The 25019-nt window shown below is 37.6% G+C and overlaps 1 protein-coding gene across 1 annotated transcript in view; it reads right to left on the bottom strand.

Moving 5' to 3' along the window:
• GPC6 (glypican 6) overlaps nucleotides 1–25019 on the bottom strand; it is a 1121458-nt gene that overhangs the window by 361752 nt on the left and 734687 nt on the right. Inside the window, exon 4 of the mRNA XM_006769576.2 lies at nucleotides 950–1115. Coding sequence (XP_006769639.1) covers nucleotides 950–1115 — 166 coding nt within the window. The remainder of the gene's footprint in view (nucleotides 1–949; nucleotides 1116–25019) is intronic.

Here is a 25019-nt window from a genome sequence, read left to right as displayed (position 1 = left end):
TTTAAGGAAGGAGTTGTTTACTAATATTGAAACAGCACATAAATCACATAGAACAGCTTAGAACTGGTTCCGCTCCCTCAAAGCAGATGGGGATTAATACAGCGCTTGAGTTATTTTACAGAGGCAGCACTCACAGGGGGCACCCTGTCTTCTAGCTGCCCAGGGACCACAGTCTCACCTCCCCCGGGAACCATGGGATGGGAACATGACCAGAACTTGAATACTGTACCCTTTCAGAGCAAAGGGTCTGCTGCCCAGGAAGATCCCGTGCAGACGCCCCCTATCATCAATGACCGAGTTCCAAGGTCCTCCCTTAAAAATCACCCCACCAGCGCTTCGCATACCTGTTCCCCCTAACTCCTTAAACCCTTCCATCCTACGTCGTCCGGTAGTTCAGGTATTAAGCCATAGGCTTCCCGTTCTCCTAGCTTAGTGCTCTGCAAATAAAGCAATCGAATTTTCCCACTGCAAAACTCAGCACTCAGTGTTTGGCTCTGCTGTGTTGAGAGGGGGGAGAGGGGGGCGGGCAGGGGCAGGGGATTGTAGGGAACAGTCTCATCCTGTTGGGTAACAATATCTGTGTATCCGGGATTACGTTGTCATACAAACAAAAAAGACACAGTACTGTGGATTTCTTTTAGGAGAATCTTTCCTAAGTCTCACCGAAATTCAACACGCTACTTTCATCTTCGCAGGGACATCAGCTAACTCAATACAGCTGCCTTGTGCCATCTTTAACAGGATCGTCCTTCACCATATGAAAGGGAGTCTTACTTTTCAGAATGAAACAAGAAGGAAAATGCAGAACGCTGTTTATACTTTGCTAAATGCTGTTCTGTTTTGTGTTTTTTAAACATCCTCGTGGTCTCCACAAGTCATCACAACTTTGAACCTACCATCAGGCAAGTCCCCACATTTCTGTTTCTGGATGAGTGCAAATGCTCCTTACCTATGAACAGGTTCCACTCGGTGTCCAGATCGGCCTGATTTGCCAGACAGCCCTTCATGACATTGAGGCAGTAGTTGTTGCAGGGCCTCACGGTGGGGAGTCCTCGGCAGTACGGGCAATACAGCATCTTCATGAGAGCACGGATGCACCCTGGGGTGGGGCTGACCTGTAGATGTATTAAAAGGAATAGGAAATCAGAAATAAGAAGGGTGGAAGGGAGGAAAAAAGATGTAATTCATTTCATTCTTAAAACAAAAAATCGGTGAAACGGTTCTGGCAAACCTCCAGCATTAGAACAAAGGGTTAAAAGACCATCAGAATCTTAACCCTTTGGAATACTTGCTCTTGAAGCCAGTAATTCTTGTTAAAGACTTCTGTTCGGCATAGTAATACTCATTTTTCTTGCAATGTCCCCGTCAACATTTTGATATCTATGTCACTGTAATTCAGCCCTAAAAACCTAGACACTGTTTCATTGCAACAGAACATGAAATGAGATAATGCATGTGAAAGCAATTTACAAAGATAAAAGCCCCATAAAAATGTAGGTATTATTAAAGTTTAATGTGACACCTTTAGACAATTTTCCAACTGGTTATTTGACCCTGTCTCTAAAGGAGGCTGCCAGATATACTTCCTTCGTACATAACTTTTTTAAAAGGATCGATATCAACTTGTCTGGGATTTCTGAGGTGCAGCCCTGCTTAGAGGCAATGGAACTGCCCGGCTTCGGGTCTCTGAAGCTTGGCAGTTCTGGAATTCCGTGGAAAATGGATCCAGTGTTGAATGTGAGAAAACCTTGCAGTAATTCAGAGGAGCTACTAACCAACTGACAGTGAGTGCTATTTGCCTCGAACAAGGAAACACCCTAAGTTAATCACTTATAAGCCAATGAGGCCCTTTTCAGCCTCCCTGAAAAATTTGCTTTGACTTCAAGTGGAAAGAATACTTAAAACAGTATGGATCACACATACACACACACACAAAATACTGAAAGCTCTTTTTTCATGATTTAGACACAAACATTACTTTCACATTTATTTGGTTGGTTCCATATAATTTTGGTATTTAAATGAAGTAATTATATGTTGCAGTTCTTGTGTTCTACATCTGAGAATAAACCTAACTTGTATCACTTGGACCTCTTGGGGAGTTTCAGTCTTATCAAGTAAACTTGGATCTGCAGTTGACATTTACATCTCCAGAACATTCAGATGCTGACAAAGCATAACACCTCTACAAAGGTAGGGAAATAAAAGGTGTTTCTGCATAAATGGAAACTTTGAACAACAGCAACTAATTGATGCCATTTTATCCTTTTATCGAGTAACCACATTGGAAGTTCTCAATGCAAGGCTTTGGCTTCTGTAGCATTTTCTTGACTTTATGTTGTATATGGACACAGTCCCCAATATACTATTTCAGAAATGAAGAGTTTATTTATTTAATTAAGCACTGAAAGTTCTAATTACCCTTTTTGTTTTGTACATTTTTCCAAAACTTTATGACAATTTTCTAACATATAGAAAAGGGAACACCCATATTACCACTCCTATACATTTAATATTTCCTACAGCTGCTTTTCCTGACATCTATCCATCCTTCTATTCATCCATTAATCCACCTTATTTCTTACTCACTTCATAGTCATAGCCTTTTGATTTTTACTTTTCCTGGTAATTTAATGTTGACTTTAATAAAGTAGAATTAACATGATTAACATGATAGAAAGTTAGTGCATTATGTACTCCAAATCAAATAAGTGAAGTAAAATATAAATAACCTTTCTTTATAAAAATATTTAGAGACTGGATTAATACCATTAATTCTAAAATTTATTATCCCAACAATAAAACAAAAACAACAAGGGAGAACAAAAGTAAGGATTGTAATGACTTCTGAACACACATTAGTGTTACCATATCATCTTCAGATGGGTTATTTTGTTGAAAATGACAAACTTTATCCACAATTCAGTAGTGTTGTTTTAAAAATTTCTTTTATCTACATGTATTCCACGCCATTCACAGAAAATAGAGAAAATATTCTGTATTTTCCGTACCGAGTCAATGTGGAATTCCAAATTCTTACACATTTTACTTATTTGGCGTGGTTTCAGTCCTAGAAACCTTTGTGCTCAGGATTTGGTTTTCCACAGTCTTCCGATTTCTCTCTTGACCCTGATGTCTTTCTCCAGAGACCTACCGATTTTCATGAGCTGCCTAAGTCATTTCTTCCTTTGACCGTTGGATTTTTGGCATTCTTGACATTGGCATTATATAAGGTTGTGTTTCTTCTCACTCTGTGTGCCAGGGTGAAATCTGGAGCAGTTGTCAATATTTGGGATGCAATGTCCTCATGGACATTGTGGACTCTGTTTCATCATTATAACCTGCACCACTCCGTAAGATACGCACATCATTATACGGTCTTATGATTATGACTTAGGTGCTCAATAAGAGCTTTTTGAATTGAACTCTCTATTGTGTTTCCCCAATTTCTTGGCCATTGTTGATATTGAAAGGGGGGGAAAAAGAACAAGATAGGTTTGTGCATCTAACATTCAATTGTTGTTGCTTTTTAACTTTGCTTTCAAAGGCTATTGATTGTGTTAATTCAAAAGCTTTGCTTTTATATTTTTATTTTTTTATTGTGTTGGAACCAGTGCAATTTCCTCAGTCTGACATTTAAGAAGCGCCTCCAATCAGGATAGCAAGCAACAGAAAATTGAACAGCCTTAATAACCTAAAAGAACAATGTTGTTCAAGTTAAATGTGGCTCTCTCAGTACTTTTGGAAATGACATTCTTCCTGGTCAAATAAAGGGCATTTGAAGAAGAAAATGGAGAGTGGAGGATCAAAGTTGAAGCTTTAATGTTCACAGACCATAGTTTTTTTGAATTGACACAGCTGCCTGCTTGGATTAAAACTTTAAAAAGTCATCACTTCAAAATTAAGACTTTTAGAAGTAAGTCTCTGAAAAGAAGGTTGTTTTAAATGCCAATTGTGTGAAGGGATATTTCTCTTTTTAAATGATTAATAGTTTTAAAATCATTCTATACCTGCTTTAAAATCTTTTTATTTTGAAATCAATATAGACTCACAAGAAGTTGCAAAAACAGTATAGTCCTGGGTACCCTGCCCTCACCTTCCCTCAATGGCAAAGTCTCATATAGCTATAGTACAATATCACAATGAAGAAACTGAACTGAAATTGGCACATTTCATGATATTTTTCATCTTGCATTCCTCTGTGAATATATATATATATACACATATGTATATATGCATATATATATGCATATATATATATATTCTAGTGTCTGTATATATAGTGTGAGTGTGTGTGTATACTTCTATGAAATTTTACTTGATAAATAGATTTTTCTAATGCCACCACAATTGACATACTGAACTTTTCCATTACCAGAAAAGGAATACCTTGTGCTACCTTTACCCACCCACCCCCTGTCCTGTCACCTGGCAATCTATTGCCACTGATCTCTTGTTCATCTCTATAATTTTGTCATTTCAAGAATGTTATTTAAATGGAATCATGTAGTAGTATATAATCATTTTAGCTTTACTTTTTTTTAACTGAGTATAATACCCAAGATGTCCATCCAAGTACCGCACGTATTAATGCTGAGCAGTATTCCATGGTTTGGATGTTTTAGAATTGGGGTGACTATTCACTCTTTGCTGTTAGGGATAGTACTTTTCTATTAGGAATAAAGCTTCTCTTAGTATCCATGCACAGGTTCTCCCATAAGCATAAGTATTCATATCTTTGGGATAAATGCTCAGAAGTGCATTTGATGATCCAAATGGTTAGTGCATGTATAGTTTTATAAGAAATTGCCAGTCTAGTTTTCAGGCTGGTGATAGCATTTTACATTTCCACCAGCAATGTCTGAGGGATGCAGTTTTTCCCACATCATTGCCAGTATTTGGTCTTATAACTATATTTTTTTAAATTTAGTTATTTTAATAGGTCTATTATCTACTTTTAAATTTATGGTGAATTTCCTCTGAATAATATCCATACCTGTGTTCTAGCCTCAATGAATTCTAGTAAATATTAGATTGATAGTCATTAGCCAGCTGATCTCTGGAAAATACACAACACTAAAAAATATATACACTTCTGAAAGAGTAGATAAATCTGCAAATTTGGTAAAACCAAAATAAAGGAGACCTAAAAACTTACATTTAGAATTTAGAACAGACTACGGCTCAAACACATATTAGCACAAATCTGTACACTTGGTGGACTATTAGAAACAATTTTTTTACTGAAGAATATTGTGTTTACTTAGCAACAATAAAGAATACAATAATCTTGAGAAACAAAATGTTGAATTTTTTTAAGTTGGTTATATGGATTTTTGATTAATATTTAAAATGTAGCTGTAGCTTCCTACATATTCAAAGTACACTGGGAAATAGACTTAAGTGAAAGGATAAGTTGAGATGTTTAGAAAAGTAGTATCCACTTGGTATAAAAAAACACACTGTTTTTAAGTGGAAAAAAAAAAGCAAGTTGAGATTGATATTATTTTTTGTACTTGTTTGTGCTCTTACATAACTTTTATTAGTATATGCTGTCCTTCACCAGTAGTGACCCATGTCAAGAATTCACAGTAGCGGGGTGCGGGGGGAGGTGGGGGATAGTCAATGGTTCCTACTCCAATATCCTACTTTGGAAAAAGAGACACAAGTTTGTGAGTCAATCATGTAAGAGTTCAATATAAAATCCTTGCTTCTTGGATTTAGTCCTGTTAACTTCCTTTGATGCTGTCTGTATATAATGAATGACTTGTAAATTGTCATTCTTTTAGTCAATGTTATAATTAACCAGTTTTGAGAAATACTAATAAAATTTGAGAAATAATAATATAATTTACTAGAGGCCCAGTGCATGGATTTATGCAGATTGAAAGTAAATTAATTAGAAGGTGGCCGGTGGGGCAGGACTGGGTGAGACAGGCCAGACACACCCTGGAGCCAACCTCCCCGGGTCCCTCCCCGCCGGCAACACCTGGGGTGGCACCGGGGCTCAAAGGGTGTCTGTGGAGTGAGCGGGGTCCCTCTGGTAGGTGCAGTCCCTCCACTTGGCCTGCGGGGATCTGGCCAAAACTGATAGTCTGACATCCCCCAAAGGATCCCGGAGTGCAAGAGGGCACTCTGCAAAGTTGCTGTCACTCAGCAGCTCCTGTGTTGAGCATCTTCCCCCTGGTGGTCAGTGTATGTCATAGCTACCCTCTAGTCTGCTGGTTGCTTAGCCTTTTATATACATACTAGAGGCTCGAGGCACGAAATTCGTGCAAGAGTAGGACTTCCTTCCCCAGCTGCTGGCACCAGCTTCCCTCTGGCACCCAAGACCTGGGCTTCCCTCGCAGCCCTGGCTTCATCTGGAAGGATATCTGGTCTAATTAGCATATTATGCTTTTATTATTATAGATAGACTAGGAGCCCAGTGCACAACATCGCGCGGTGCTGCTTACCCAACTGCAGCCCTGCCATGACACCTGAACCTGTCCACGCAGAGCTCCAGCATGCCTGGCCCAGCCCCCAAACCCTCTGGCCTTCTCTGGCCACTTCATGCCCTGCCCTCAGTCCCTCGAGTTGCCTCAGGCTGGTCCTGCCTTCTCTGGGCGCCTCCCTGCTTCTGCCCCGCCTCCTGAGCAATGTGGTGGCTCTGCCCCGTCATGGCGCATAAGGAGAGCATGGAAGCCTCCTGCCTGCTGTGCTGTGCTCCTTCCCTTGGCAGGTGGGCCATGGGGCACTCAGAGTGCGAGCAGTGGGTGGGGAAGGACTGGTGAGGGGGGCGCTATGGGCTTTCACACCTGCCCTCCCTGGCATGGGATGGTCCTGCCTCCTCCAGGCATCTCCCCGCTTCCGTCCCAGAGCAACACCCCAGCTAATATGCTAATGACCTGGTGGTTACCCATTACGGCATATCGACCATTAGCATTTTAGCTCTTTATTAGTATAGATAATGAAGGTTCCTTAAAAAATAACTGAAAGATAAATAAAATGACATAAAAATAATTGAGCTCATAGTTTATAACCTTGTGAGTTTATTGTTGTTATTTGTGTTTCTATTTTAAAAGGATAAAGCAAGATACATTGAAACATGGCAAGGAATCCAAAAAGAGCCCTCAATAAAGGTGTATTGGGAGATCACACTAAGAATTATCTACGTGGCTAACCATGTGTGTCAGGATGCTATAGCAAATAATTCTTATGTTTTCTAAATGTGATTTGAGAGATTGCATATCCTTAACCATATAATAGCAATGTATTACAGGTTTTTAATATACTTAAGCTTTCTATATCTGGACCGACATTCATGCATTGGTGCTCATATTAGCAATTATTGTAGTAGCCAATGTAAAGTAAGACTGCCTCTTAAAATATGATTAAAAGCAAGAAAATATGAAAGTTCTAAGATTATATATATACACAATAAAAATATACCCAGCAAGTGTTTGTATGGAAATAATATAGTCAAATTAATAAAATAACCATATTTATTTTCTACTCTGAAGAGAAAAACAAGTTAATTGTAACTAATATAAATTCAAAATGTATTATTTTGAGCAAGGTCAAGGCCATTCTCCACAGTTTCTAATCTATAGTCATATTAAATGATGAGATGTTCCTACTCATCATCTCAATATATCACCAGATTCAGAAGTGTATTTTAATTTTTAAAATTAATTTTAGAGAAAGAGAAAAAGGGACGGAAAGAGAGAGAGAGAGAGATTTGTTGTTCCACTTATTTATGCATTCACTGGTTGATTCTTGCAAGTGCTAGTGATTCAGGTACAGAAAGAATAGGGTAAGTTCTGCAACCTTAGCATTTGGGGACAATGCTCTAACTCACTCATTTATCCTGGCTGGAGTCAGGGCTGAAGTGCCTTTTAAATTCCAAGGATGATTAAATTATATTCAAAGTGGTTTTCCTGTTAAATAATTTTAATTTTTTTTCTTTTTTTTCTTTTTTTTTTTACCAATCAGTAACCTGTATGTAGGCTTTGTAGTAAGATCATGAAAACTTAAATTTGTTTCTCCTTTGTTTACTCATACAACTTCCATTTATCCAACCTTTATGGGTATGAATATATAGACCTTGGACCAGAGTAGGGATTTTTGGGATACATTCACTTCCAGATCATTTCAGGGAAGTTGTTGTCTTGGGTAAGTGCAGTGTAAAGGAAATCCATAAGGGGCATTTAGCTCCGAATTGGGAAGTAGGTATTGACAGAAATGGCTTCTGAAGGAAGTCATGTAACAGATGGTTGTGAGATAAGCGTGGCAGATGAGTGACATCACAGAAATGGTGGAGTAGGAAATGCCAAGAATCAGTCCTTTTCACTGAAGCAACCAATAAACTAGTAAAAAAAAAAAAAACCGACAGAATCAACTTTCTCAGAACTCAAATCTAATTTAAAAATACATACCAAAAAAATCAGCAGCCAGGAGAGTGCTTAATAAAGAAAGAAAACGCTAAATTCAGTAAAAAGCATTGCTAAATCTCATGTCTCAAGAAAATGTAAAAGATAGCCATCATACTAAATATTTTCTCTGAACCACAATGAAATTACACTAGAAAGTAATATCAGAAGAAAGCTAGGAAATTCACAAATATGTGGCAATTAAACCACATGCTCTATACAACCAATAGGTTAAAAAGTAATCACTTGGGAAATTTTAAAATACATCAATGAATGAAAACACAACATAAAAATGATTGCCATAGATGCCTATATTAAAAGAGAATATCACAAATCAATTACCTGATTGATTACCTTAAGGAACTAGAGTAAACTAAAACCAGAGCTAGCAAATAGAACAAAATAATGAAGATTAGGTGGAGACAAACAAAACTTTAGCTTTATTTGTTCTTCTTTTTCTAGTTTCTTAAGGTCTAAAGTTAGGTTATTGATTTGAGATCTTTCTTCTCCCAGAAGTCAGGAAAGAGACATGGGATAGTCTCTCTCTCTGAGACTTCAGAAGGAATCAATTCTGTTGACACCTTGATCTCAGACTTCTAGCCTCCTGCACTGTTAGAAATAAAATTCTGTTTTTTAAAATTACTCAGCTAGTGGTGATATGTTATTATTGCCTTAGGAAAGTAGTACATACACCAACAAACTAGATAATCTTGATGAAATGGGCAAATGCCTATAAACAAACAATCTGCCAATACTGAATCATGACAAATTATGAAATAGTATTAAACTTATAACAAGTAGAGATTGAATTGGTAATTAAATGCCTCCCAACAAAGAAAAAACCAGACTTCACTGGCAAATTCTACAAAAACATTTAAAGCATTGACAAAATTCCTTCTTAAACTCTTCCAAAAAATAGAAGATGATGAAATATTTCCTAACTCATTCTAAGAGATCAGCATTACCTGATACCAACACCAGATAAAGACATAATAAGGCAAGAAAACTAAGACCAATACCTCTTAAAAATGTAGAGGAGAAAATCTTTAACAGCAAACTAGCAAATGGGATCTAACAGCTTATTAAAACATTATACACCATAACCATGTGGGATTTATCCCAGAAATGTGGAGGTGGTTCAACATAAGGAAATCAATGTAGTTCTCCGTATTTGGAGAACAAAGAAACAAAAACAACATGGTCATTTCAACTGATGCAGAAAAGCTTCTGACAAAATCAACACTTTCATGATAAATTCAGACAGAAAACTAGGAATAGAAGTGAACTTCCAAACATGATAAAGAGCATTTGTGAAAAACATACAGCTGGCATCATACTTAATGGTGGAAGACTGAAAGAAATTTCCCTAAGATCAAGAAAAGGACAAGGAGGCCTTCTTTAACCAGTGCTATTCAAAATCATGCTGGAAATGTTAGCTGGAGTCATTAGGCAATAAATAAATAAATAAATAAACAAATAAATAAATAGTATCGAAGTTTGAAAAAGGAAAGAATTAAATCTATATTTATTTACAGATGGCATGATCCTATATATAGGCAATCTCAAAGTACATACAAAACAAAATAGACAAAAAGTGACTAGAGCTAATAAATAAATTCAGCAAAGCTGAATCAACGCACAAAAATCCACTATGTTTCTATACACTAGCAGTGAACAATCTGAAAAGAAAACTAAGGAAACAATTCCATTTACAATAAATAAAAAACAATAGAATACCTAGTAATAGAAGGTGGTGGAACTTATAAAACATTGGTGAACTAAATTAAAGAAGACCTAAATAAGGGAAAAACATCCTGTGTTCCCATATTGAAAGACAGTATTGTTAAGATAGCTACCACTCACAGTAATTTCCAGATTCATTGTAAATCTTATCAAAATTCAAATAGTTTTTTTCTTGCAGAAGTAGAAAAGCCAATCCTCAAATTCAGATGGAGTTGCAAGGGGCCAAAACAATGTTGAAAAATAGAACAAATTTGGAGCACTCCCACTTCCTGGTTTCAATACTACAAAGTGAAAGTAATCAAAACATTGCTACTCTCCAGCACTTCTAGTTCTTGGTACTTACTCAAAAGATTTAAAAACAAGCTCTAGGAAAAATATTTCCACTACCATGTTCATTGCAACATGATTCTCAATAACAAAGAGGTGAAGAACAACCTAAATGTCCATTGGCTAATGAATAAAGAAAATATGACTTTATACATTCAGTGGAATATTATTCAGCTTTTATTTTTTAAATATGTTTTTATTGATTTTAGAGAAGAGAGGAAGGGAGAGGGATAAAAGAGAGAAAGCTAAAGACACAACTCTTAATTGCTAAAAAGAAACTATATTTAGCCATGTAGTTACATAAATATTAACCTTGAATTAGGTGATACCAACATTAGTTTGATGCGCCTGACATGAATGATCTGACAACATCTTCTCTTGAGAAGTCACCTATCATTATTTCAACTGTTGCTGAATGGTGGCTTGGTGAAGATAAATTTCCATGCATACCTTTGGGCCTTTGGATGTTGAATGAATATTTGAATAGATATACATGTCAATCAACACATGTATGCTCTAAAACTATCTTCTCTACATCTTGTACCCTTGAGAGAGAACATAGGTAGGAGGGAAACGATTATGAATTAAAAATCAGAGTCTGAAGGAATAACGTTCCCTATATCAGTGGTCGGCAAACTGCAGCTCGCGGGCCACATGCGGCTCTTTGGCCCCTTTAGTGTGGCCACAAAGTTTCAATAGCACTGTACGTGCATGCTTGCACATGGTATTTTGTGGAAGAGCCACACTCAAGGGGTCGCAGTTTGCCTAACAATGCCCTATATGAATGACAAATTTTTATAGCACCATTGTGATAAAAATTCAGCCTATTTTAAAAAGTGTATATACTTAATTAGAACTTGCCCCAGAAAGCACAAGGCTTATGAAGCATTTGAAAGCCATGAGATGATGACTGAACTTGCTGGGTCTGGGAGAAAAGGCATAGACATAATTTTCATGCATAAAAACCATAACTGCAGAATTTCCAAAGTGTAAGTATATCAATTCTGTGAAACATTAAAAAAAAAAACCCACTAGGACTTGGAAATTGAGGTGAGTTAGGTCTATGTCAGTTCTTGTCATATTATGTCACAATGTCAATGTTACCTAGATCTAGTTTCTATATTTAATTTCATTTCTTAAAACAAATAAAACTGCCATAGAAATCAGTGAATGCATGTTATTATTCACTTGATAGACTGGAATAGTTCCAAATAGCACTTAAATAAATTACCCACACACATGCACACAGAATGGATATGTTTCATCCATTAGAATGAAACATCCCTTTCTACAAGTTAAACACATATTTCACAGGGCTTTCTAATGTGTTTACCCAATAGAACACAACACCATTTTAATTCTACCTTACTCTATCATTATGAGGTCTTGGTGATAATGACTTTTATTTGGGCAGTCTGCTTGACATTCTGAACTTCACCCAAATGTAAATTTTCAAAATGTGAACACAGGATGTAAAATAAGATCCCTAAGTGTCTCATCAGGGAATAGTTGTCTTCTCCAGTTAGAAATTATAGCTTAAATATTACTTCATTTGGAAGAAACCTTTTAACAGTGACTTTAAATGTGAGTCATTGATGTGATAATCCACTTTGGTAAAAGCTATGAATTTCAAGCCTCTGTACACTGGTACTAACATATTTATAATGTATGTGCTTTGGCATACACACAATATGCTTTTAAAGTAAGGGGATGTGACATTATCAAGAATATAAAATCCAATCAATTATTCTCTCAGAACATGTACAACTTTAAAAACCTAGTATAAGCAGAGCTGGCATATGGTGGGAGATGAATAATATTGAACTACATCTGATATGCACAGGAAACTAGACAAATATCATATTGTGGTGTTTTGTAATTTTTGATGAAGAACATACGGGTGTGGAATTTTTGTTAATTTTACCTATCAATTTATTGATATCTATCAACGGTTTTTCTTCAACACCAATATGCCTTCCTGTCTTTTCATTAGGATTAGTCATTCCATTTCCTAATGAGTCCTGCATGAGAATCCCCTGGCTCAAAGCATCAATGTGTTTCCATGGAAAATTCCCATTCTTCACTTCATCCTGCAATGGGCCAGCATGAACTTTTTCTGAAAAAGTCATGAGTTGGAGGAAAGGGAACAATGGCAACGTCAGTTTAAGGGAGATTGATTACACAACACAGTTTGGCCATGCTCTAATCAGTTGGCTGACAAGTGAATCCTGGACTGTCATCAGCAAAGAAGAAAACATTACTTGGAAATTCCTACAGCCATGGGGAAATTTGATTGGGAAGAGATACTCTAAGACAGCACAGTGGTATCTCTACCCTTCAAAAAAAAAAAAAAAAGTAATAAGGGACCAAAAAGCTAAGATGGGGATCTTTGAGAACACTGTACCCAAAAACAAAATTTATTTTTTCCTCTTCTCCCAGTACTAATGCAATGAATGAAATAATTCCCAAGTCCATTCAATAAATACTCTCCACTGCGTTAGGTGCTATAATGAAAATAAATGGTGGATTTCAAAGTTCCCAGGGAGCAAGATCCACAGCTGAGAAAGGACAGGAGAGAATTTCCTGGGATTCAAATGAATGTCCAAGTAACAGAGAGCTAATGACCAGCGGGAAGCTAACCATAAGAAACTCTCAGCAGAACTGGGGAAGCACAAAGTGGAGAAAAGGGAAAACACAAAGTGAATTATTAGGAACATGGATAGTTCAGCAACTTTGGACTATCCATGGGTTTACAGTTATTTTTATCTTATAAACATCTTCTAAGAACAACTTGTTAAGGGTCTACACAGGATTATTAGGCATATGAGGGCTTTCAGTGTATAACCAAGAGTTCTGGGAATAGGTTAGGGAGAGGGGAATATATCAACAAAAGCAAAATTCCATGAAATGGATCATAGGAGTATTTGTAAAAGAGTGATACAAAAATAATATTTCTAATTTTCTGTGTTAAGGCAGTTTAAAAGATTATTCCTCAAATAACACAGGGACAGTTGAAGGGGCTTACTTTAAAGGATGAAAATAATGTGTAAATTATGGCATATTTGATACAGAAATAAGCAGTCGCACTTTAATAGTGATAACTTAAAAAGAATGATGACATGTAAGGAGAAGTAACTAAATTTTCTAGTCATCTTACCTAACATTTCTAAATTTTTTTTCCCTAAAAAAAAAGCCAATTCCATGGCCCTGATGCAACTGTCCCTCCTGACAGGTTTTGGCATAAATGAAGTATTCTGAAAAAGTTAAATTATGATAATTAAGTAATAAATATAATGTCATGTAGCTGTTTACTATATTGCTGATTTTATACACATTTTGAAAACTTCAGGACCATTTGTGGGTGGTTAAGGTAAGATTTTTTTATTCATTTCTTTTGTAGCCCCTGAATACTTATTAGGGGTACTTGCTCAATAATACCATTTTCAAATGAAAAATTATATTAGACTCATGTTACTTCAATTCCTGGTGAAAATTCCAGAAATGTCATCCACCATTATTTCCTACATTTAAAAATGACTTTATAAAACCACTGATTAAGTTTTAGGTCAAAGCTGAAATGAAAATGTTAAGTACAATTTTACTGAGTTCTAAGGATATTTTCCACATTGTCCTAGGTCCTGCAGATAACAAAAATATATTTTATGAATGTTTTCAATGAAATTTTTACACTTAAATACTAATATTACATAATTGACATGTTATTGTAAACATACAAATCTAATAACTAAATTGATTAGTTGATTGCTTCTTATCATGGAAGTGATAACACTTAAAGAAAGATTCCTCTTAGAGATAGAGATAGATATAGAGGTAGAGACAGAGATAGAGAGAAAGGGGGAGAGAGAGAGAGAGAGAGAGAGAGAGAGAGGGAGAGAGAGAGAGAGAGAGATGGAAAGCAGATGACATCAACTAATGTGATTTAGGATATACTAATTCATTGAGTATCTACTATTCTGGAACCAACCTGGACAGCTACCAGGTAAACGGTACTAGGTAAACAGAAGTGCTCCTCACCCCAAGTAGTGCCAAACTTCTTAGAATTATGACATACTAGAGGCCCGGTGCACAAATTCGTGCACAGGTGGGGTCCCTTGCCTTGGCTGGCAATCAGGACCATCTCTCCCAGTCCTGATCAGGGCCGATCGGAGCCTGCCAGCCGGGGGAGGGTCCGTGGGAGGTTGGCCAGCCAGGGGGAAAGAAGTTGGCTGTGGGAGTGGACTGACCACATGGGGCAGTTTCTGCATTGACCATCTGCCCCATGGTGATCAGTGCATATCATAGCAACCAGTTTTTCAGTTGACCTGTTGTAATGGTTGCTTAGGCTTTTATAGATATAGATTATATAAGCAAATAAACAAGTACTTTCTTTTTCTTTTTACAAATGTAAAGAGCAGACTTGTAAAGAATAAAATAAAGGTACTGCCTGAAACATTACAGTGGTAAGGAATGGCTTTTCTTTGGAGATATTACAGTAAGAGCTATGGGTAAGAAGCAGTAACCCTACCAAATATAAAGAAAGTCATCTCACAGTTCACATGTTGCCATAGATCGTTCCAATCATTTGTCCGTGTGTGTGTGTGTGTGTGTGTGTGTGTGTGTGTGTGTATTACAATTTAGAGGATCTTCCATATCATGCTTTTTTTCTCTCTACTCAGCATATCAAGAGCAATTTCTCACAAAGTATCCTATCTAATAATAGAGAAACATGGTAATTAACCATAACTTTGCTACCATTCCCATTGGCTAATCTGCGAGATATGCAAATTAACTGCCAACAAAGATGGCAGCCGGCAGCCAGGCAGCTGGCGCGAACAGGAGGCTTGATTGCTCCAGTGATAGAGGAAGCCAAGGTTCCATGCCTACCACTGCAGGCCTCTGAGCTTGCACAATAAGCAACTATGTTGCAATTATAGAAGTTATACAAACCCCAGAAACCTGCTTTCAGCCATCAGAGCTGGAGCGAACAGGCTGCAACCATGCACCAGGCCTCTATCCTATATAGCAAAAGGGTAATATGAAAACTGACCCTAACAGCAGAAAGATTGGGAATGACTGGTCACTATGACACATACTGACCACCAGGAGGCAGATGCTCAATGCAGGATCTGCCCTCTGGTGGTCATTGCGCTCTCACAGGGGGGAGCTCTGCTCAGCCACAAGCCAGGCTGATGGCTGCCAGTACAGCGGTGGTGGTGGGAGTGTCTCCTGCCTCCTCAGTAGCGCTAAGGATGTCCGACTGCAGTTTAGGTCTGCTCCCTGCTGGCAAGTGGACATACCCTGAGGGCTGCCGGGCTGCCAGAGGAATGTCTGATTGCTGTCTTAGGACCAATCCCCTGGGGAGCGGGCCTAAGCCTGCAGGTGGTCATCCCCCGAGGGTCCCAGACTGTGAGAGGGCACAGGCGGGGCTGAGGAACCCCCCTCCCCCCAAGTGCACAAATTTTTGTGCACCGGGCCTCTAGTTTTTTCATAAATGTTTTCAGTGATGTTTTCTCATAGAGCTCTCATTATTTTATCAAACTAGTTAAAACATCTCTCCATTGTTATAATACATACTATTTTGGAAAATATTTTAGTTTGTTAATAGCTGTATTTCAGATTATTCTCTAGGATAGATTTCTAGAGTTGAAATTACTGGATAAAAAATATGTATAAACATACAGTGGTATCTGGTACCTATTATGATTTCTGTAGGTAATTATCTCAGGTATTCTTACTAAAATTGTTATAATTTTATTTTTAAAATTAAAATCTGAACATAAAAATTACCCGTTAACCACATATATGGAGTCCATTGGTAATTAACCTTGTTGCATATTATAAATTATGCTTTTAGGACAGGGTCTTAGCTTCTGTAACTTAAAAGAACTAATTTAGCTTCTAGAGGCACCCTACTTTGTTAATGGTGAAAAGCTTAAATATAGGTAAAATGGGATTTTACCATATCTTTTGGTCAGCATTTTCATTACCTTTGGCTCCCTGATATTAATGTCTATATAAAGTAGAGGAATATTAAATGTATTTAATACACTCAGGAAGAACAACTGATCTTTTCAAGTCCTTCTTGAAGTTTCAGGGTTTCCCTTCTAAATTTTAATTGGCATTCATTTTAAAACCTTTTGTCTCAGATTTCATCAGGATGGTCATGGTACCATAAGATATTTGATTAATAGAAAACACATTTTCCTTTATATTATGCACTAGAGGCCTGTTGCATGAAGAGATTCATGCAATAGGCCTTCCCTTCCTCTGGCTGGCTGCACTGGTTTTCCTCCTCCGGCACCCAGGACCCAGGCTTTCGCTCCTCCGGCCGGAGCCATCAGTGTTCGCTGCTCCGGCTGGAGCCTTCAGTCTTTGCTTTGCCACTTTGCGCCTATGTATGCAAATTAACCACCATCTTTGTTGGGTTAATTTACATACTTTTCTAATTGACTGGCGAGCGTAGTGGAGGGTGATATTTATTTATCTTCTATAATTGAAACATTGTAGCCTTGAGCAGAGCCCAGATCCTAGAAGCCTGGGTTGCCCCTGGCAACCTAGGCTCCCAGCCCCTCCTTGAGCAGAGGCCATGCAAGCTTGAAGCAGGTATCTGGGATTTATTTATCTTCTATAATTGAAACTTTGTAGCCTTGAGCAGAGCTCAGGACTGGCAGGGCAGGCAGGAAGCTTGGCTAATTGAAACATTGTAGCCTTGAGCAGAGCCCAGATCCTAGAAGCCTGGGTTGCCCCTGGCAACCTAGGCTCCCAGCCCCTCCTTGAGCAGAGGCCATGCAAGCTTGAAGCAGGTATCTGGGATTTATTTATCTTCTATAATTGAAACTTTGTAGCCTTGAGCAGAGCTCAGGACTGGCAGGGCAGGCAGGAAGCTTGGCTTCCACCATTGCCAGGGGCAATCCAAGCCTCCTGCTCCCTCCAGCTTTGTGGCCACCGCCATCTTAGTTGGGTTAATTTGCATATTTGCTCCTTATTGGCTTGTGGGTGTGGCTTTGTAGGTGCAGAGGATGTATGGTCAAGTTACATGTTTCTCTTTTATTAGATTAGATAGATTATTTGACCTTCAATTTTGGTTCATTTTTTTGGTGGGCTTTGAGGATATTTTAAATAATTCAAATGCTGTCTGTTTACTATTATAATAGGAAAATGAAATATGGGGAGTATAATCCATAGAGCTGATTTCCTCTGAAAATTTCTACCCAAATACGTAATAACTATAACAGCAATGTCAACTGAACTCCTGTCTTTCGATCATGAATAGGTAGTAACAGGTGCGGAACTTTTAACTGTCAATATCATGTAGACCTTGACCACAGAGAAACAATACCTTATCAATCACTCTTTATGACTTTCAGACGACCTTCCTGAGTTCCTTGTCCATTGACTGCCCACAGATGATCCATCTCAGGCCACTGTTCACTTTTTATATAGAAAGATATAGTTCTTATTCTCTTATCCACTACGCCCTAAATAGGATACATAAAGCTTTTTTTCCAGAAATACCTGAGCGGAGACATTTTTAAGTGACTCCATTTACACATCTCCCACTTCTATATGAATTCTTTCCCAAAATAAGACTAAACCTACTGTCAAGGCCATACTTCCACATCTACTTCTGATTAGTCACAAAAAAAGACATTCTAAAGACATTCTTTGCACCCATCTCTATATGTAGCATGATGCATGATGCCATAATGTGAGTACCTTGAGGATCAGAAATTAAGGGTGAAATGCTAGGAACAATTCAAAATGCTATCCATGTAGAGAAGCTAATTATTCTAATGCCCAGGTAACAGATACTTCACAAAGAGAAGAGTTTTTAACTTTTTGCTTCCAATAAAATTGAAAGAGAACCTAATCAAACCGTCAGCTGCTGTATTATTAAAAATTAGTTTTGAAGATAGCTACTATGTTATTTTTGGCCTAGAGCTTGGAAGAAGTTCAAAAATTTGAGTGACTTACTCTAATAACATTCTTCCTTTCATAGCTAAACATTTGTCTGAATAATGTTTCCCAATGCATACTCCATAATAATACAAAGGAGTGGAACTAATACAGAGCTTTTCTCTATCCAAGAAAAATTCATCCAAAGAATTATGAACCACTTGGGGTGGGGAAGAGAAATCCCACCATTTCATTAAGAGAAGAATTTGCAACAAAAATTTATTTTAAAACTTTAATTATCAAAGAATATAAAATGTTTCTGTGCTTTTGATCAATTTAGTGCCAATAACAGAAATGCTAACTCAATCCATAAGAAAATATTAGCATTTGAAGCCTCATATCATGGAAATATTTTTTAAATTAATTGTACATACATACATTTGTCCTTTAAATGATAGGAGTTGTTATTCTATTTTTAAGATGTAAACTTGAATTATATTAGCATATATTTTCTGTTAATTAGAATAAAAACAAGTTCAGAGGGAAAAATATATATAAAGAAAACCTTGTTTATATCTTTTTAAATAATAATTGATTATATATTGCAGATATATTTAAATTTTTATTTTCCTGAACATGCAATGTTATGTGTCTACTGTTGATATCTACAATATGGAAGAAATTACATCCCTTGCAACTATTTAAACATTAGATAACTTAAAAATCTGCATTAGCATATATATGTGTGTATATATATAATTTATTTTAGGAAGGAAACAAACAAAAAATGCGAAAAGAATTATACTGGATGTCTACCTTTAATTCTGCTTTTAATCATTTCCTGAAGAGAGAGATTCACACCATATTTTGTGTGAGCATAAGGTTAAAAGTCATTGAGTGTGTGTGTGTGTGTGTGTGTGTGTGAGTGTATGATGTGAAAATATGCAGGGTTTTGAAAGGACAATTCTTGTTACAATGTGGAGAGTGGAACAGAGGAGCAAGAAGTTGGATGCTGTTATAATTTACCTGACAGTAGAAGAATTTCAGAATGTACATGAGCCCAGAAAAATAAAAGTAAGTGCTTTGTTTGGGGGTGGTGGTGGTATTTTTTTAAAAGCTACTTTAAGTCTATATTACCTGATTTTTTTTCTTTAAAATATAAGTTAAATGCACATGGAGAGAAAATAAATGTCTTCTTAAACCTTAAAAAAATTAAACATAGGATTTTGACATCACTCACTTATCATGAGTAGGTCTCATAATGAAATGTGAATTAGTATTCCCAAGCTGCTGGAAGTCCAGCTTCTCAAACAAAGCAATGTAGCAATGAAAATTGTTTTATTGATTTATACACTTATAAAATACTTGAAGGGAGTAAGGTTGACAAAGATCAACCATCATATGATGTCCATTTATGGGGAACAGGCACAGGGGAGAGGCCAGTGAGATTCAGAAAAAGGACTGAGGGCAGGGATTCTGCTAATTCTCTCTGTATTACAGTCCAAATTCTCTCTGTGGTTAGCAGCAGCAACAGTGTGTCACATATGGGCAGTATACAAAGACACTAAGCAGGGGATAGCTGTTAATCTGTTCTTATTGTCTGTCTCACCATGGAATATAAGCTCGCACTGGGCAGGCATTCCTCCATTGTGTTCATTGTTCACTGCTATATACAGCGGTTCTCAACCTGTGGGTCGCGACCATCCGAAAACACATATAGCATATCAGATGTTTACATTACGATTCCTAACAGTAGCAAAGTTGCAGTTATGAAGTAGCAACGAAAATAATTTCATGGTTGGGGGTCACCACAACATGAGGAACTGTATTAAAGGATCGCAGCATTAGGAAGATTGAGAACCACTGTGAGTACCTTGAAAGAGTGCCTAACCACAGTGAGGTGTAAATAAATACTTGTTGAATCACTGGATGAATGAGTGCTTGAATGAATGAATGAATGTAGTGCAGAGTTTCAGGATACTGAAAACCATGGGAGAAACTTCAAGAACGGTGTGCTTATTCTCGTTAAGTGATTTGATTCAGGGGATTTGAATGAAGGTGATGGGACCCAGGACTTAGGAGTCCATTTTGGAGACTTTTAAGTTGATATTTGAAGACTATTATTCCTTCAAAAATTGATTCCGTTTTTTCAATATGTTTTTATTGATTTCGGGGAGAAAGGGAGAGCGAAAGAGAGAGAGAAACATCAATGATGAAAGAGAATCACTGATCGGCTGCCTCCTGCATGCCCCCTACTGGGGATGGAGCCCACAACCCGGGCATGTTGACTGGAATCAAACCTGGGACCCTTCAATCAGCAGGCTGACACTCTATTCTCTGAGCCAAACCAGCTTGGGCCAAAAATTGATTCTTGAGCAGAAAAATAGTATAGTGACTAGAGAGGAAATTAGGATTTGAGAAAGATATTTTGTTTATTTATTTTCCTGAGAATGGAAGACATGAGAATGAAAATTTCTCCTGCCAACATGAATAGTAAATAAGTTCAATTGCTGTCATAAACAAAAATAGTAAGAATTTTTTTTTTTACATTATACTTCCAATATATGATCTCATTTGAAACTTGAAATTGCCCTTTGAGATTTCCAATGTCTCTCTGTAAACTGAAGTGAGGAAGGGCAAATATCTTGTCCAAAGTCATGCAACTAGTGAATGGTGAAGACTAGAATACAGCTTAGTATTTTGAGCACTTCAATGTTGACACCATTAGAATACACACAAAGAAACATATATTTTTAATTTGAGTACTATGTAAGTGACATGGGTTAATTTAATGGGAATTCTGGTTTAATGTGCCAGTTTCATTTATGTAAAAATGTTAAAGAACTGAAATTTGGTGCTATCTGTCATGTTCATTTACTGTAGCTATTAACTAGAGCCAATAAACAAGTGGGTGGTTAATATCCTTTATGCCCTCAGGAAAGGAAGAATCATTTGCATTTCTAAATTAAAGTACTCGGCACAAGAAGTTTTCTTTTAAGCAAAGAGTACTGAAGATTATTGAAAAAAATAGCTGATCTAATTTAGACACATCAGAAATAAAGCATGCCCTCAGAAAATGTTTATTTTAAAAGAATATGTAGTTTCCTTGAGAAAATTACATCAGAAGAGGCAGAAAGGAGATGAGAAAGATAGAGATGAGAGCAAAATAATACACCAGTTGAATCTTGTAGAGATTATTTTTGTAACTGCATGCTTCAGCTAACACTTGAGAATACAGACTTGATGCAAAAGTACCAAGTCAAGGGAGTTTCAGAAGTAGAAATTGAGTCCTGGGAACTAAAATGACTTGTTTAGGTTCTGTGGCTGATGAGCTAGTTGCACAATGAGAGAAACAGCCAATGTCTCCTTACATCTTTGCCCTCCATATAATGTTACCGCATCCAACTTTCCAACCTTGCAGAGATTTGGTTTATAGTGACTATATACTGCACCTTTTAAAGTGGAGAGAGGCTTAAGGACTAAAACAATAGTTAGACTGGACAATGAGCCAGGAATACAATAGCAGTCTGGATTTCAAAGAAGCTGCTATTTTATGCAGGTTATCACAGAACTCCCCACAAGCATTATCATAAAAGCCTAAAATGGCCTTCATAATTTATAGTTCCAATATTGACATATGAAAATGCAAACCAACTGGAAAATAATTTTATAAATTATACAAACAGGTGAAGAATATACTATGTATAAAGAGCAGTCTTAATAAAAATAAATTTTATCTTCTTGAAATTCCAGTTGTTTCCCATAACTCCTTAAATCCTGATTCAATTATAGCTCCTAATTGGGTTGCAGGAGTTATTAGTTTATGTGTTTCTAATATCTATTCAGATTTAGAGGGCTATGGGTCACCATGCTTTGTATCAAAACTTAATCTTGACTTTGATCTTTCTAGTTATTACATTTACATTGTGACATAGAAAGAAGTCAAACTATATATAATGAGTTTTCAATGAAAACTTGTCTTCAGGTCTTCTTTATTGATACACTAAGAGGAAGTACACTAAATGATTCTAGAAAAAAATTAAAAATCAGCCATATGATCATCATAAGAATTGTATTCATTAATATAAAAGAGAAGAATTACATTCAATTAAAATATCTACATGTTTCAAGTGCTGTTTTCCAATTTATCAAACATGGAATGAAGGTGGAAGGGTTGGAGTGAAGTAGTACCTGACTAGGCTACATCATAGCAAGCAGACCTTATAAATGTAACATCCAGGAAGTCAGTCACAGATGCTATTTGTCTAGTGTCTCATGTGATGAATTATCACTTTAATTATTTGACATGGATTGAGATGCAAATAAGAGAAAAATGTGCAAACAATTTTTTGGCCTTCTCTATATTAATACATGTTAAGTTTATATGTTCTGTAAATAAAATTTTTCTTTCCAAAACAGCATTCACTATATGGACAAGGGCCCAATCTATTAAAAAATGACATAGAGGAAAATTGAGATACACCACTTTACTTATTCTAGTAAACAAACCAGTCCATTAATCAGACTGTATTTTTGTATACTATTAATAAAATGCATTCTTTGAATGACACACTTACTAGGGGAAATCTACACATTTAACTTTCTTTCCAGCCTAAAATGTAAGACTGCCAGAGAAAGGCATGCATTGGTTTTGTTGAAGCATCTGGTCACAAGAAGGGATAATTATGATTACCAGAATGTCTATGATCTTTAGAACTGACTTAACTTTCACTCTGTACTTCTCACAACCAACCAAAGTGAAATGAACATCTTGCCTTCATTCTCTCTCTTAACATCATTAATCTTTTCTTGAATGTCAAGAAAGTTTCAATTAGATGGAGAACCAAGATGGCAACGTAGGCAAACACCTGTACTCGCTGCCTCCCACAACCACATCAAAATTACATTAAAATAAAGAACAACCATCATCCAGAACCACCTGAAAGCTGGCTGAATAAAGTCCTACAATTAGAGAAGTAAAGGAGAAAGCACACTGAGATTGGTAGGAGGTGTGAGGCACGGAATGGATTGGACTGGCACCCACATAGGCCATTTTTTTATTTGGGAGGGAGATCAACTCTGGGGAGGCTGCCCAGAGGAGCAAGGGGTTCCAGTCCCACACCAGATGCCCAGCCTAGGGTCCCAGAGCTGGGAAAATAAGTCCCTATGGGCATTAAGAACTATGGGCTATAAAAACCAGAGGGGATTGGGGCTCAGTGACACAGAGGCTGCTGGAGACCCAGCTGCTCCTCTTAAAAGGCCCACACCACTAACTGAACTTACAAGGTACTGCTTCCTCTGAGCTCCAGTGCCAGAGCAAGGCTCTGGGGGACCCAGACACATATGAGGAGAAACTGGACTGTCTGGCATTGGGGCAGGAACCCAGGGCAGCTTTCGTCCAGACAGAGGTGCTCGCAGCAGTCATTGTAGCCATTTCTGTTTTCTCTGCCCTGGTGATTCCCTGAGACCCTGCCCAATCCAATTTATAAACCCACCTAAGCTGTGTGCAGCAGCTGTTGCATATGAAAGGCTTGCCTTTGCTCAGGCTAAAACCTTTCAAACAAGCTGAAGCTGGGTCAGGGAGCCCAAAACCTATCAATAAAAGGCTCAAGACCTGGCACCAGCACCAGCCTACCTTGCTTTACAGCTGGGCCTCATCCAGGCACTTCCAAACCCAATGCAAAGAGGGAATCTGCAGATCACTCTGTAGCTCTTGCTGGGTGGCCCCAGGAAGTGGCTGACTTTGCACCTTCCTGGAGACTCAAGATCCAGTGTACCCAGTGGTCAGTGTCAGACCATACCAGATTACAACTCTACACACCCATAAGTGGACCAACTTAAGGGGCAGACTCAGTGAGCCCCAAAGTCCCACTGAAGCAAGTCCTGCTCCATAAGGGTGTCTCCTGTACAGCAACCCTCCCACTGTAGTCATAGCTGGTCCCCACAGCCAATTGTCCTGGAGGTCAGTTCCTCCCAGTGACAGCAACAGCAATCAAGGCTCAACTACAAGACTGTGCACACCTAGAGTGTCCACCTCAGGTGACTGGGGAGGCTAAGCCACTGGGCCCTATAGGACACCTACTACAGAAGACCACTCTATCACCTCAAGGTGACTTAGCAGCTACCCAATACATAGAAACAAACACAGGGAAACAGCTAAAATGTGGAGACAAACAAACATGACAGAAATTAAAGAAATAGAAGAAAGCAAACTACTGGATATAGAGTTCAAAACCACAGTTATAAGGTTACTCAAGAATTTTCTAGAAACTTCCAAGAGACTTAGTGAGACTTTCAAGGATCTTAGTGAGAATGTGCTAAAAAACCCCAACAACAACAACAACACCGAAAGAAAGAAAAGGACCAGTCAGAGATTAAGCATACACTGACTGAAATAAATAATAATATATAAGGATTCAAAAGACTAGAGCAGCTGTGGGCAAACTACGGCCCGCGTGCCGGATCTGGCCCATTTGAAATGAATAAAACTAAAAAAGAAAAGACCGTACCCTTTTATGTAATGATGTTTACTTTGAATTTATATTAGTTCACACAAAAACTCCATCTATGCTTTTGTTCCAGGCTTCTGGTCCAGTTTAAGAACCCATTGTGGCCCTCGAGTCCAACAGTTTGCCCACCCCT

The sequence above is a fragment of the Myotis davidii genome, unplaced genomic scaffold (assembly GCF_000327345.1).
Source record: "Myotis davidii unplaced genomic scaffold, ASM32734v1 scaffold419, whole genome shotgun sequence".
In the NCBI taxonomy this organism is placed as follows: domain Eukaryota; kingdom Metazoa; phylum Chordata; class Mammalia; order Chiroptera; family Vespertilionidae; genus Myotis; species Myotis davidii.
Note: the sequence above shows the minus strand (reverse complement) of the source record. Positions and strands in the feature narration are given on the sequence as shown.